This window comes from Aethina tumida, chromosome 1 (genome assembly GCF_024364675.1).
Source record: "Aethina tumida isolate Nest 87 chromosome 1, icAetTumi1.1, whole genome shotgun sequence".
In the NCBI taxonomy this organism is placed as follows: domain Eukaryota; kingdom Metazoa; phylum Arthropoda; class Insecta; order Coleoptera; family Nitidulidae; genus Aethina; species Aethina tumida.
In genome coordinates, this window is record NC_065435.1 from 26,619,427 (window position 1) to 26,632,269 (window position 12,843).

At 31.3% G+C, this 12,843-nt stretch overlaps 1 protein-coding gene across 1 annotated transcript; it reads right to left on the reverse strand.

Annotated features, from left to right (window-relative positions):
* Nucleotides 1-5,175: 5,175 nt before the first annotated feature.
* LOC126264358 (uncharacterized) lies at nucleotides 5,176-11,676 on the reverse strand. The gene is made up of 5 exons (XM_049961995.1): nucleotides 11,638-11,676; nucleotides 5,767-5,943; nucleotides 5,427-5,708; nucleotides 5,259-5,362; nucleotides 5,176-5,191 (listed from the first exon to the last, which is right to left on the reverse strand). Exons 1-5 carry the CDS (start codon nucleotides 11,674-11,676, stop codon nucleotides 5,176-5,178), a joined length of 618 nt encoding a protein of 205 aa, XP_049817952.1.
* Nucleotides 11,677-12,843: the final 1,167 nt, after the last annotated feature.

Below are 12,843 nucleotides of genomic sequence, written 5' to 3' on the forward strand. Positions count from 1 at the left end.
ATTAATGCCAATTGATTGTTTGCTGACAATTTAAGAACCCTTATTCCAGATGTTACGAGAAATCACCTTTCAATTGTCGTATTGACGTTTTAGGTTAACTTTATTACTTTTCTCAGTAAATAAGCCTTTCTGCGCTTAAAAGAATTTATTATTTCTGAAGAAAAATTTATATTTAAGAATTTAGTGTTAAAATTACAACTTAACTGTCCACAGGCGCACAATTCAAATTACAATTTTAACAGTTTATGTGTAGTTTCAGTGCACTCCTAGCAGGTCATCGCATCAGTTATAATTGGCTTCCCAAGAGGAGATGAAACATTATTTGTTTTAAGTAGTGTCAAAATTTTTCATTCTTTATAATAGTGTAAGCTACATTGTGCTGTAAATTAGATTTTTTTAGAAGAATGCTTCAAGTAAACTAATTAGGGTTAACAAGACAGCATTAAGTTAACTAAGGAAAGCATATCATATTTTGTACGCTGGGTCAGCTCCTGGAGTAATATTTATACGATCCACATTCCGCACATTTTGGCAGATTGAAATAACCTCTTTCCGTAATTCGCCAAAGAGCATTATAGGATCGGATACCGAACAAAATAAAATTACACAAAGATCAGTTGTCAAGATTGTCAATGAGTTGTCAAAGAATACGAACCGTATTCCATATCAGTCTTCACAATTTTGCCAAACTAATTTAAGTGTTTCTTTTCTATGAAAACTTTTTTCTAAATGTTAGTGGATTTATCTTTTTGCTTTAATTCAATTCAATATACATAAATTTGAACACTGAACAATTTCTAACATTATCTCAGTCATCTAAATCTTATCAATATTAAAATTTTCCCTAATATATATTATTTATTTCCTTGAAAATTATTACTTTTTACCAGTGTGCGTGTATATTCGGATTCAAACTCAGATAAATCAAATGTATATGAAAAAATACATTCAAAATTTATAGTCAAATTATTTTATTATCATTAACCATTAGTGACAATAAAGTATGTATCTAAGGACATTTATATAATATTTAAAAAACAAAAGAAAACTTACTGCATTGTCCCGGATGTGAATCGGTACGGTCTCAGTCGGGGATCGTCGTGTCGGTACGGATATTCGAACCGGCTCGACTTTGGGCGCCGTGTTTGAAGGATATAACTGTACATATTATATATATATATCAGTTACTAAATCAATAAACTATGTGTAATTTGAGGAGAAATGACAAACCAAGTGAAAAACTCAATAAAACCCAAAAGTCTGCCGGCGCTTCAAGAGGTACCCGAAAACTATGCCTTAGGAATAAAATATCTGCTGTCTGCTAAACTACAGACACCTTCGGTAAATCCTGGAAATACTTCTACTTCTAACATCAATCCTTTCTCCCAACTGGCCACCCCACACCTCCAAAACGCAAAAGTTTTCCACGAAGTGGGTCACGCCTATGAAGGTGATGTCGAAATCGTCTGATGATGACGCACCCCTGCGCTCACCGAAAGGACACGAAAGTACCGGAAGTCTTTATTTCCATTAAGGTCAAAAGCCAAAAGTGAATAATTGGAACAATTTACCAGCATCTGGTTCAGATTTTGATTCCAATCATTGTGCATCAGTGGATATATTTTTAGTAACTGGAGGTTGAAATCTGCCCCGAGTGAATTGGACTAATGATGAGTATAGTGTTTTCATGAGTACTGAGGTTTACTTATTAAACTATCACTTATCATTAGTTGATTGGGATTTACTTTTTAGCAATATGGATGTTAATGATTGTGAGCACAAATCTTATGAAATTTTATACAATATGTTCCATCTTGATCTACCTGTAAAAAATAATTAAGAACTATGTTTCTTAAGTTGTTCTATAAAGAGCTTATGACATTAACAATTTGTTATTCATTTGCAAATATTTGAATTTCGTTGTCATAAACAAATTTAAATATTTTTCATAAAATCAAGTAGCCCAAAAAGATTTCTTTATTTGGTTACCACCAAACTGTAACCAGTTCATACGGAAACATACCTCTCTTATACATAATTTGTTTTCAGAATAAATTCAGATTGAAATCTGAAAGTACGATGTAAAAGGCAAATGCTGGAAAGATTCTAGTGTCCCAAGAATTGGATTTAAATGTACGTATAATTTTCATCTGTATTCAAGATTTTTATAATTAATGATATATTTTATGCTAAAACATACACAATTAAATTATTTAATTTAAATAAAAAACAAATAAACTATTTCGACGATTCGTTGGACACCAGGAGTTAGTTACACATTGACAGACTGATTACTATCATATAAATGAAGATGAAATGAGCTACGACAAAGCCACACGATATCGGGAAATATTTTCTCCGAGGCTATGAAATATGAAAAAAAAAATCCAAGAAATCAGAAAAAAGTACAAGAAAAAATCCCAATAAAGAATAAAACAAGGCTGAGGACTGGAATGTTCCTGCTGGAGTTCCACATATCTGTGTGTGTATAAAGCAGGTACTTTCATTTTGTTGAAATGTTTCCACAGTATGGACCTATGTTTCAACTCATCTAACATTTGAGAATTAGGCATGTTTATAATAATTATAATTTGATAATTGTGGCGAAGAAATTTTTCCTATTGTAATCTGTACTTTATGACGGTAAATGCGTTTCCTAAATAATTATGTTGTATATATTATAAATAATTATGTTATATATAGCTGTAAATCTTGCTACTGAATAATTGGAGTTTGAAATAATCGACAATGTGTCGAAACCATTTTATAACACCAAACTAAATTATCGCCTTAAGGGCGGCGTCTCCCTGTGTTAAATTCCCTATACAAACGCCGCCGACGACTTGGAGCAAATCTCAAAAACTACGCAATCAATCTATTTGAAATTTTGGGTGTGGATTAACAAATGTTTGATCTTTGACATGACATAGTTTTAAAGCCGTAATTTTATTTAATAACAAAGTGATTGATGATCAAACTAAGGTCATTTTCTACCATTTTTGTACAGCAAATAACTCAAAAAATAAAGAATATTTTGGTAAATGAAATATGTCATGTCAAAGTTTAGATATTTAACAAGACTGTACAGTAAAAATTTTCCGAGAAAAATAATTCGTTTTTTAGATTTGCTCCAAATTAGCAAATTAATAAAATTTCATACGTAAACCGAATAATCATAGAAATCTGTAAGTATCAGTGATTGGGGAGAAGGAAGGGGGGTATGTCATGTGTTCCACTCATTATTCATAGATGGCCAGTCAATAGGCGTATTCAGGGAAATTTGTACATTTTTATACGTTATTATAGTAATAAAATTTAGAAACTCTTTGATTCATAATACTACTAATTTCAGAATTACAAATTGGCCACATGTAAGAAAGCCATGTGAGCCTGTATCATACAAGAAATTCAAAAATAATATATATTTTTTTAAAAAATATTGATAATTGATTATTCATCATTAATTAAATTTATGTGATGTAATATATATTATAATCTCATTATTTAAATAGTTATCAAATTATTTAAATAGTAAATTTTTAACCTGGAAATCTAAAATGAAAATTCTGCTTATTGTTCAATATAATATAATACAATACAATTTTCATTATCTGATAAATTAAAATCAAAACACTTTTTATATACAATATTGTTTGGTTTATAATAACAGTAAAGTAATGCGTAAACTTTGTAATTTGAATGAAATTTATAGGAATGGAACGTAGCGAAACAAATTATTTCAAAAATTAATGTTTTATTAAAATGTCATTTTTTTTTCTTTTCTTGCGCTTCTCTGATGTAGGATGGATCTAAACATTTTAAATTTCGCCCTCTTCTATTTAAAATTATCTCTGGCCCCAGACAATTCAAAAAGAATCTTTCCAATTTTGGAAGCATTTTGTTAATCCAAAAGTCTTCATCTTTAGGAATTACTTCGACGTGAATTTTATTTTTTGGCCCTGAATATACAATAAAATAGCATAATTTAGCTCCTATAATATTTAGTTGGCCTTGTATTTGATAGTAATATTCGTGATTTTTCCTAAGTGCTATTTTATTGTCTTTCATTGACAAATATGGTATTTGTTTTCTTATAATCCCCTCTTCTAACGAATATTCAGATTTGAAGGTCTTATAAGAACACTTGACCTCCACAATTTCGTCTTCAGATATAATTCCTGAAAATATAAAAATTTAATTATAAAAATACACAATATAATTTATAAAAATTTGATACCATCAGGTGAAGCTCCTAAATATCCATGAAGAACGTCAACAAATAAACCGGCAGGCTTTACAATTTTATTGTATTCTTCTTCAAATTTTTTTATTGCTACCGTTTCATTTATTTTCCCGTACTTTGTAGCTTCAGTAGAAAAATTATTTTTTCTTAAAATTTTTTTAAATATACTATCACAAGATGTCGATTCTTTTAATTTTATAACATCTCCAAAATTGGAAGCAGTAAGCCGGTGCATTCTTTCCGTTAAATAATTTGGATTGTTAAATTGGCCAATTGTTTATTCGTTTATTTTAAACAGTTCTTCTTTAGTTATCTTTAAGAAAACTTGTTTAAAAATTATGTATATATACATAACGCATACACCACCTTCAAACGTTCGCACAAATTTTGTACTGATGAGTTGATATCACTATCTGAAACATATGTTTCCGCTATGTTAGGACCATAGTTAGAATCTCCTGAAAATTTGATCCTTTTTTTTACAGATTCCCTATCATAAGGATTTTTGCGCTTCCGCTCTTTTTCATTACCCTGAGCACTTATAAATTTTTTTAGATTTTTACCTGGACTTTCATTAAAATATGATTTCCAAGGTTTTGTATGCCAATCTGAACCATAATTGTAAGAGAGGACGCTTAAATGAGCTCGTATTTGAAATGAATTTCTTTGAATCAAGTTCAATCTTTTTCCCATATTGAAACGAGCCATTATATTCATAAAAATTTCTGCTTTATTGTTGGTTTCTTTATCAAGAAGTAAATCAGCTTTCATTAATAATTGCTCAATAGCACCAAAAAGATGGTGATGCAGGCCAGAAGATATAAGTTGAGTTGTTCGATCATTAGAAACGTCTCCAGTATTGGTGAACAAATACTGTATGCAAGCACTGTGATTACCATAAACGTGATATATTGAATTTCTAATATCGGCTCTTAGATTTTCCGGATCCTGCGTATTTGCGTAAATTGCAGATTGAACTGATTTATTTAGTTCATTAATAGTATCGCTTTTTAACATCTTTCTGTCATCAACAGGGACCCCTTGAGTATCTTTTTTAATTTTGTAAAGGTTTTTACTGAAATTTTTTAATACATGGTTCATGCATTCAATTTTAACAACCTAAAAAGTATTGTGTAAATATTTGTAAAACTTATCTAACTATTATTTTATATTACAAGTTTACCTCGTGTCCATATGGTACCTTTTCTTTAATATTTTTAAAAACTGAGGAATCACCATCTGCAATAAATTTTAAGTATTTCAACCCATGCATTTCTATGCTGTTATTAAATCCCTCTACTATTATATCCTGTTCCATTGAAGATGATGAACCGGACCAATTTTTAAAACAAATATGTGTTTTAGCAGCTTCATTATTGTTTTCGGCTCTAGCGCAAATACAACAGTATTTATTCCTTACACCTACGAATAATACTTTTCCTGTTGTTTTCCCTATTATAACAGCCTACAAATTATAACATAAAATGTTATTTGTTACATATCCGAATATATTATAAACTTACAGCTCCAGAATTTGCATTATACGTATGTCCATAGCTTCGTTTAGACCATCCTCCATCTAAATATCCATCAGTTATATATGGAATGCCATGTGAATCTACATGTCCTTCCTTAATTGCAGCTTCACGTTCTAATTTTCCAGCTTCTTCCAAAGCAAGCCATAATGATTCTTTCCATACCTATAATATTTCATGTATAAAAACAATAAAAATTTCAGTAATGGTACTATAACACACCTGATCCAATTCATTTTGAATTTTATAATACAAATTTTTAGATAAACATGGAATATCCATTACTTTCAATAATTCCATTAAATGTGCGTAGGTGCTTCCTACTGAAAATGTTCCCCATACAGCTGCTCTATTAATTTTGGACCTTGTTTTCGGATTTTCTGTTGAAACTGATACTTCTTTGTCACAAATGTTGCATTTTAAAATAAATGTGCTTCTTAACCCACATCGCACTTCTTTTAGATAAACTAATTGTCCACCAGTGCACCTCTTGTTGTGTTGTACTTGAATTTTAGTTGTTATATTTAGGAAGTATCTGATATCTGCAATTCGATAAGCTGTCAATGAATTGATTTCAGGAACAACTTCTATATCCAAAGGAAAATTTTCAATTCTAAAATAATACTAATTAAGTCGTCGCCGTCAGATATGGTTTCCAAAAAAGATGAATTTTGCCAATTTGAATAAAAACGTACCGTTCATATTCTTCATTTATTTCTGAAAACGTTTTTCTTTCACTTTTGCATGGGGTTAAATTAGACTTAGTTCTAACAGAACGTAACGGGGTTGTTGTACCACATGGACTAAGAGCTTCTTCGTTTGGACGTGAATTGAAAATATTATCTAGTATCTCATTTAAAATATATCGGGAACATTGGGTAGATTCTTTATAATTCTCAACTCGTTCTAAAAGTTTATCCACAATATATGATCCTATTTTCTCTACTTCCCTTTATCTTTGTACATTTACTTGAACTTTTGATTTTTTTTCCACGTCTCTTAGTCCAAGAAGCAAATATACGCGTTTTCGGCACTTTCTAGAATTAATATTGCTTTTATTTTATTATTGTATACTATTATATATAAATACATTATAATATACAATGGTTCATGCTTCTTTGATTTTAAATTTCATAATTATGTGTCACTTGATATTCCAATTTTATAAAGTTAATTTAATTACATAAACTCGACCTTGGGGTGGTAATGCCATTCTGCAGCCGACTATATACTATATATGTAATAAAAATTTAAAACTATGATATTTATATTAAATTCACTAAATTCGATTTGAAATAAACATAATACATTCTTCAAATAAATCATTCTTTATTCATAATTTCACTGGGAGAAAAACCAACAACAAACAATGAACATGGAATATAGATGCAACCAATGGAAAACCAAGGACACAAAAATATGAAATAATATCAAAATTGTGACATATACAAGTAAAAATCAATTAATTGATGACATGAATTAACAAATATATATATACTAAACAATAATACAGCAATATAAATCAAAAATTGAATAAAAAACTTACCTTTAAGAGTTTACAATAAATTACACTTTGGCTCACGACTAAAATAAGACTAATTTGTTTCTTTGTTTGAAACTGTGACTGTTTCTTCAACCACCAAAACTGAACTAAAATTTCTGGCTCGTTTTAAATGTATACTAAATCGCACCCCTCTCATTGACCACTTAACTCAAGTACTACCCGAACAGAAAAATTCCATCCGTTTTGTTGATGTTATCACATTTCACTTAAATTTCGACACAAAAATACACGCAGGTCACATGCACTGGTTTGTATCACTCCTCACTCTAAGGGTGCGAAAGTAATTTTCGTGGCGCCAAGAGTATGTACTAAATGCAAATTTAGAGATAAGGTCACTATCCTACACAATCAAAATCGAAACAATAAGAATCGATTAAAGATTAACTTTGAGATCATTTTTTTAAATTAATAATAGATTGTAAATTGACATCCGTATTTGTATATCGTATTTATTATATTTGTTTATATGATAAAATGTGATTGGTTTAGAACTAACTATACGACACAAACCCCATTAGTAACTGTATACATTATTATATTTTTCATATATATTATTGTATCATATATTAATTTTATATAATTTTAATTAATAAAAATATATTAAGAATTCATTACTATTATAAATTTCATAATCTATTTACAACCAATAAATTCGTTATAAATATGAGATCTCGAGTGCGGTCCTGTCCCATGCAAAAAATTGTGCACACGAACGTTTTAAAACCGAATGTTTATTTGATTTCGTGGCGGCACCACATTACGGGCTATGTTTTGTTTTGCGTCCTTTTCTGACCGAAAGTGCGATTCCTTGTCTAGTAAACGCCGCTGTTAAGTTAAACTAAGCAATTTTATTTGTAAAGTTAAGTTATATTTAATTATTTGTGAATCTCATTTATAGTCTTCCAGTGTAGGTTGAAATATAAGGATGAGATTGATTCGAAACATTTCTACCATCAACAATATTATCACGAATCAAATCGAAAAATCATCACGATATTCCTTTGCTCTGTCAGTTTGCTGACACTGTGGATTAAAACGAATAGAATTATAAGAAAAGATATAACTGAACCACAATTTGGTGAAATATTAATACAATATAAGAATCAAATCAAGTTTTGCTTGGGAGAAGACAACTTTGTTCTAAATTACATACTTGTGACATGTGTCATAAGGAAACGTAATCTTAGCAACATAAATGTTATTTTATTTTTTTACAAACAATTGGTTGCTATTGAAGCTTGAAATAAATGTCGACGAGAGATCTGCAACTGATTTGATTTCAGTGACTCTCAGGGCACGTAATATAAATATTCAGGCAGGAAGTTGCTATTTTTGTAACTGTTTAAATATTTCACCTTTTTAAATCAACTGTAAATTCACGTAGGTGATTCTCTCAGCTTGAATAACTGAGCGACAGATTTCAACTATGCACTTTCTTTTTCACCATTGGTTATCACCCTCAAATGATATACTAATCTTTCCATATTTGATACTTTTATATCGCACATTATTTAGATTCTTCATGTCTGGATGACAAATTCAAATAATATAAACACAATTCATAAACCAAATCATAAAATAGTGATTACTATTTTACAATTTTCTGCGTAAATATTGATTTGCAATCTTAGTTCGGTTGAAACTTATAATTAATGGCTTTCAGTTCTGCTAAAATTTTCATCTACTTTGGTGCATATATATTTTTGGTGCCTCCATATTTTCTTGAGAGTATGCGTGATTTGACAACACACTGACAACATCGAGAACTAAAGATGGAATATTTTTGTTCTGCTTATTCGCTGATCATTTAATCGCGATACTGATCATAGAAGATCATTTTATACTACCACACATCGCGGAGCCTTGTATCCTATTAAGCAGTATTCTTCTAAAATATCTGTAATAATGATAATAATATCATAAATGAAAAAAAAGTTTATGCTCCTATAGACATTCAAGATAAAGTAAATTGTGTTTCACCTCTTGAAAGTTTATAAAGATTTTTTAGAAAAGTACTACTTAATAGGATCCCAGGTTCCTATAATCGCGATTATAAATCAGCAACTAAGGCCAAGTTGTCCAATTTGTCAGCTCTCAAGAAAACGTGGAGACACTTAAAATATATATGCACAAACGTAGATGAAAATTTCAACAAAATTACATAGGATGGCCCTATTAATTATAAATTTCATCTGAACAAAGATTGCAAATCAGAAAATTGTAAAGTAGAAATCACTTTTTCATGATTTTGTTAATAAAATGTGTTGACATTATTTGAAGTTGTCATCTAGAGATGAGGAATCTAATTAAATTTTGACATAAAATTAGCAAATTTGGAAAGATTGATATCTTAGTGTTGTTTGAGGGTAATAATCCAACCAAACGTGATAGAAAAAATTCAGTACCTAGTTGAAATTTGCCGCTCACTAATTCTTGCTTAAAGAATCAACTACGTAAATTATCTTTTGATTTAAATAGGTGAAATATTTAAACATTTACAATAATAGCAACCTACTGTCTGAAGGTTTCGATTACGAGTCACTGAAATCAAATCAGTTGCAGATCTCTCGTCGACATTTATTTTGAATCAAAGAAATACTGTCTGTAATTCTGCATATAATTAACATGTGAATAGAAATTGTTTTTGTTAACATTGTTAACTTTATACTTAAATGCCGATATATATATATTGTTGCTAAGAGAGGTGAGGGATGAAATTGAATGGAAGATAACTAGCCTGATGTATACATAAATAAAATTTTAATTAATTAGTAATTACAAAAATAAACGGACATTTGGGAGTGAGTATTGGATTGAGTAACGTTTTGCAGACTTTCATGTTTCAATAGAAACGAAGGAAGTTTGTTTGTCAAATAAAAGAAAATAACAATTATGTTGCTAAGATTACGTCACCTTATAGCATGTCACCCTGTCCAATTATAGGCAAGAGTTATGGTTAATTCAATTAAACCTAATTCGAAATATGTGGTTTGGAATCACGTTGTCTTCTTTCAAGTAAATTTGATTTGATCTTATATTGTATTACAACTTAGGAAACTTAGTTTTTAATTTTTTTTTACATGTAGATAAAGTAGGAACATAATGTATAAAATTTCAGAAGACACAATCAACCAATGATAATTGATATTTTAAAGTGTAAACCTCAGTACTCATGCAAACACTATACTTACTCATCATTGGTCCAATTCACTCGAGGCAGGTTATGTTAGAATATCTAGACATCGTGTATAACGGTTGTGATGACAACGGAGAATAAAAACAACAGAAGAGCACAGGGGTGCGTTGTCAGGATTTCGAGACCACCTCCATAGGAGTATCCCACTTTGTGGAAGACTTCTGCGTTTTGGAGGTGTGGGGTGGCTGGTCGGGAGTACAGATTGGTGTTAGGGTTAGAAGTAGGAGTACTTCCAGGATTTACCGATGGTATCTGTAGTTTAGCAGACAGCTTACTGCATTACTTACTTTCATTCGTTTTAATTCACCCTCTAGTTCCGAGATTTTAATCTTAACATCTAGTTTTCGGGTACCTCTTGGCTTATCTTTTTCGCGGACCCTACACATGGTTTATTGGTTTAGTAACCGAGGTTGCCAGCCAAATTAACAACTCTTCTCTTTTGTCTGAATATGGCAACTCTTATAACTAAATTCAAACAGAAGGACGAACGTTATGTCTAACTCCATTTGGGGGTTTGATATCGGTGTAGCTCTTTGCCGAATTTTGCTGTTGTTACTTGCTTTTCAGAGAATATGCAAGAAATTGCAGTAATTTATTCAATCAATTAATTGAAATACAAAGGATGAATCAACAAAAAAGACAACTACTACTGTGCTCTTGAGCTGTTTCTCTCAAACTGACTCTCACTGTTTCTTGATCACCAAGGTTACCTCGGTCGCCTTCATTTGTCAATTGTTATTGTTTTTTAACTTACTTTATTCTATTTTATTGTATATATTAACACCGCCTCTCAATAGAATAGAATGAAGGCAATCCGAATCATAAAGACATTTCATTTATCTGTGATTGCTTTTCTTCCTCTAGGTAAGTCGCAAATAAACCTAGTATTGTTCTTTGCAAACGACTGCATCTCACAATTGATTACTTATTCCCACTCAGACCAGTCACTACGCCGTTTTGCTTCCGATATTGTGGACGGATCGTCACCAACAAATCGTTCTGCTGATAACACTAGTGATTCACCTTCGATAGATGATAGTGCCATATGCGCATCACATTCTGGTGCATAATTACCGTAACGTTGCGGTGCCTTTCTTACTCTCCCGTTCTTTCGTTGAGTTACCTCGCTGATACCCATGTTATCGAAATAAACGCTGTTACCAACACAATCCAAATTAGTACTGTGGATTTCTCCAGTTTTATCAGTACGCGACTGTTCATCATCATTTGGTTGAACTGCTTTACCGTCACACGTACTCCCACTATCTGTAACCGCCTCTGAACCGATTATCTTTACTAACTTTGATCGATTTAATACCGATGATTCATTGAATGTTACATTTCGACTAAAAATTAGCTTCTGTTGTTCAATATCCCAAAGTCAATACGTACCAAACGTCGCACCATAACCAAGCATAATACATTTTGTTGCTTTTGCTTGTAATTTCAACCGCATTTCATGTGGAATATGATTGTAACATTCAGAACCAAATATTCGAAGGTTTGACAGCTCTGGTTTCTTTCCAAACCAAATTTCTGCTGGTGTCTTGTCTTTAAACTGCTTTCCACCCGCGTTTGTTGGCGATCGATTTTTTATATAATTTGCCGACATAATTGCTTCATTCCAAAACTTATTTTCCATCCCACTGGCCAAAAGCATTATCGTAGCCTTGTGTTGCAGCGTTTCATTTAAAGGTTCAGATACTGAATTCATTTCCGGATTGTATGCAACGGTGACTAACATCTGAATACCCTTTTGTTTGCAGTATTCTTTAAATTCGTTTGACGTATATTCACCACCGCCATCATGTCTCAATTTTGACACCTTTGAGCCATGAAGTGCCTCAGCCATTGCAACAAATTCCTTGAATTTACCAAACGTTTCACTTTTTCTCTTGATGCAATAGACCATGGATGCTCTCGAATAATCATCCATGAATGTCACAAAATAACGTGACCCATCGTATGCATTCGTTGGATACGGTCCACAAACATCACTGTGAATCAATTCCAAAACTCGCAATGAACGTGTATTTGAATTTCTTGGAAACGGTGAACGAACATGTTTCCAAGTGCACACGATTCGCACAACTGTGTATCCTTTTTTTTTACATTACTCATACCAATAGCCATATAATTGGCTAACTTTTTCATGTCATTTCGGTTGAGATGACCAAGTCTAAAATGCCATAGATTCTGTGATATTGTTTTCAAATTATTCACTCCTGTAAATCCCGCAAACACATTGTTGTCAACGTACAAAGTCACTTCATACATTCTTCCATTTACGCGTCCGACAAACTTT

Coding starts and splice junctions, on each gene's coding strand:
- LOC126264358 (XM_049961995.1), bottom strand. CDS start 11,676: ATGGGTATCAGCGAGGTAACTCAACGAAAGAACGGGAGA. Junction 5,944..11,637: donor CTCAACGAAAGAACGGGAGA/GTAAGAAAGGCA, acceptor GAAATATTATAG/GTATGGAAAGAATCATTATG. Junction 5,709..5,766: donor ATAATGCAAATTCTGGAGCT/GTAAGTTTATAA, acceptor TATAATTTGTAG/GCTGTTATAATAGGGAAAAC.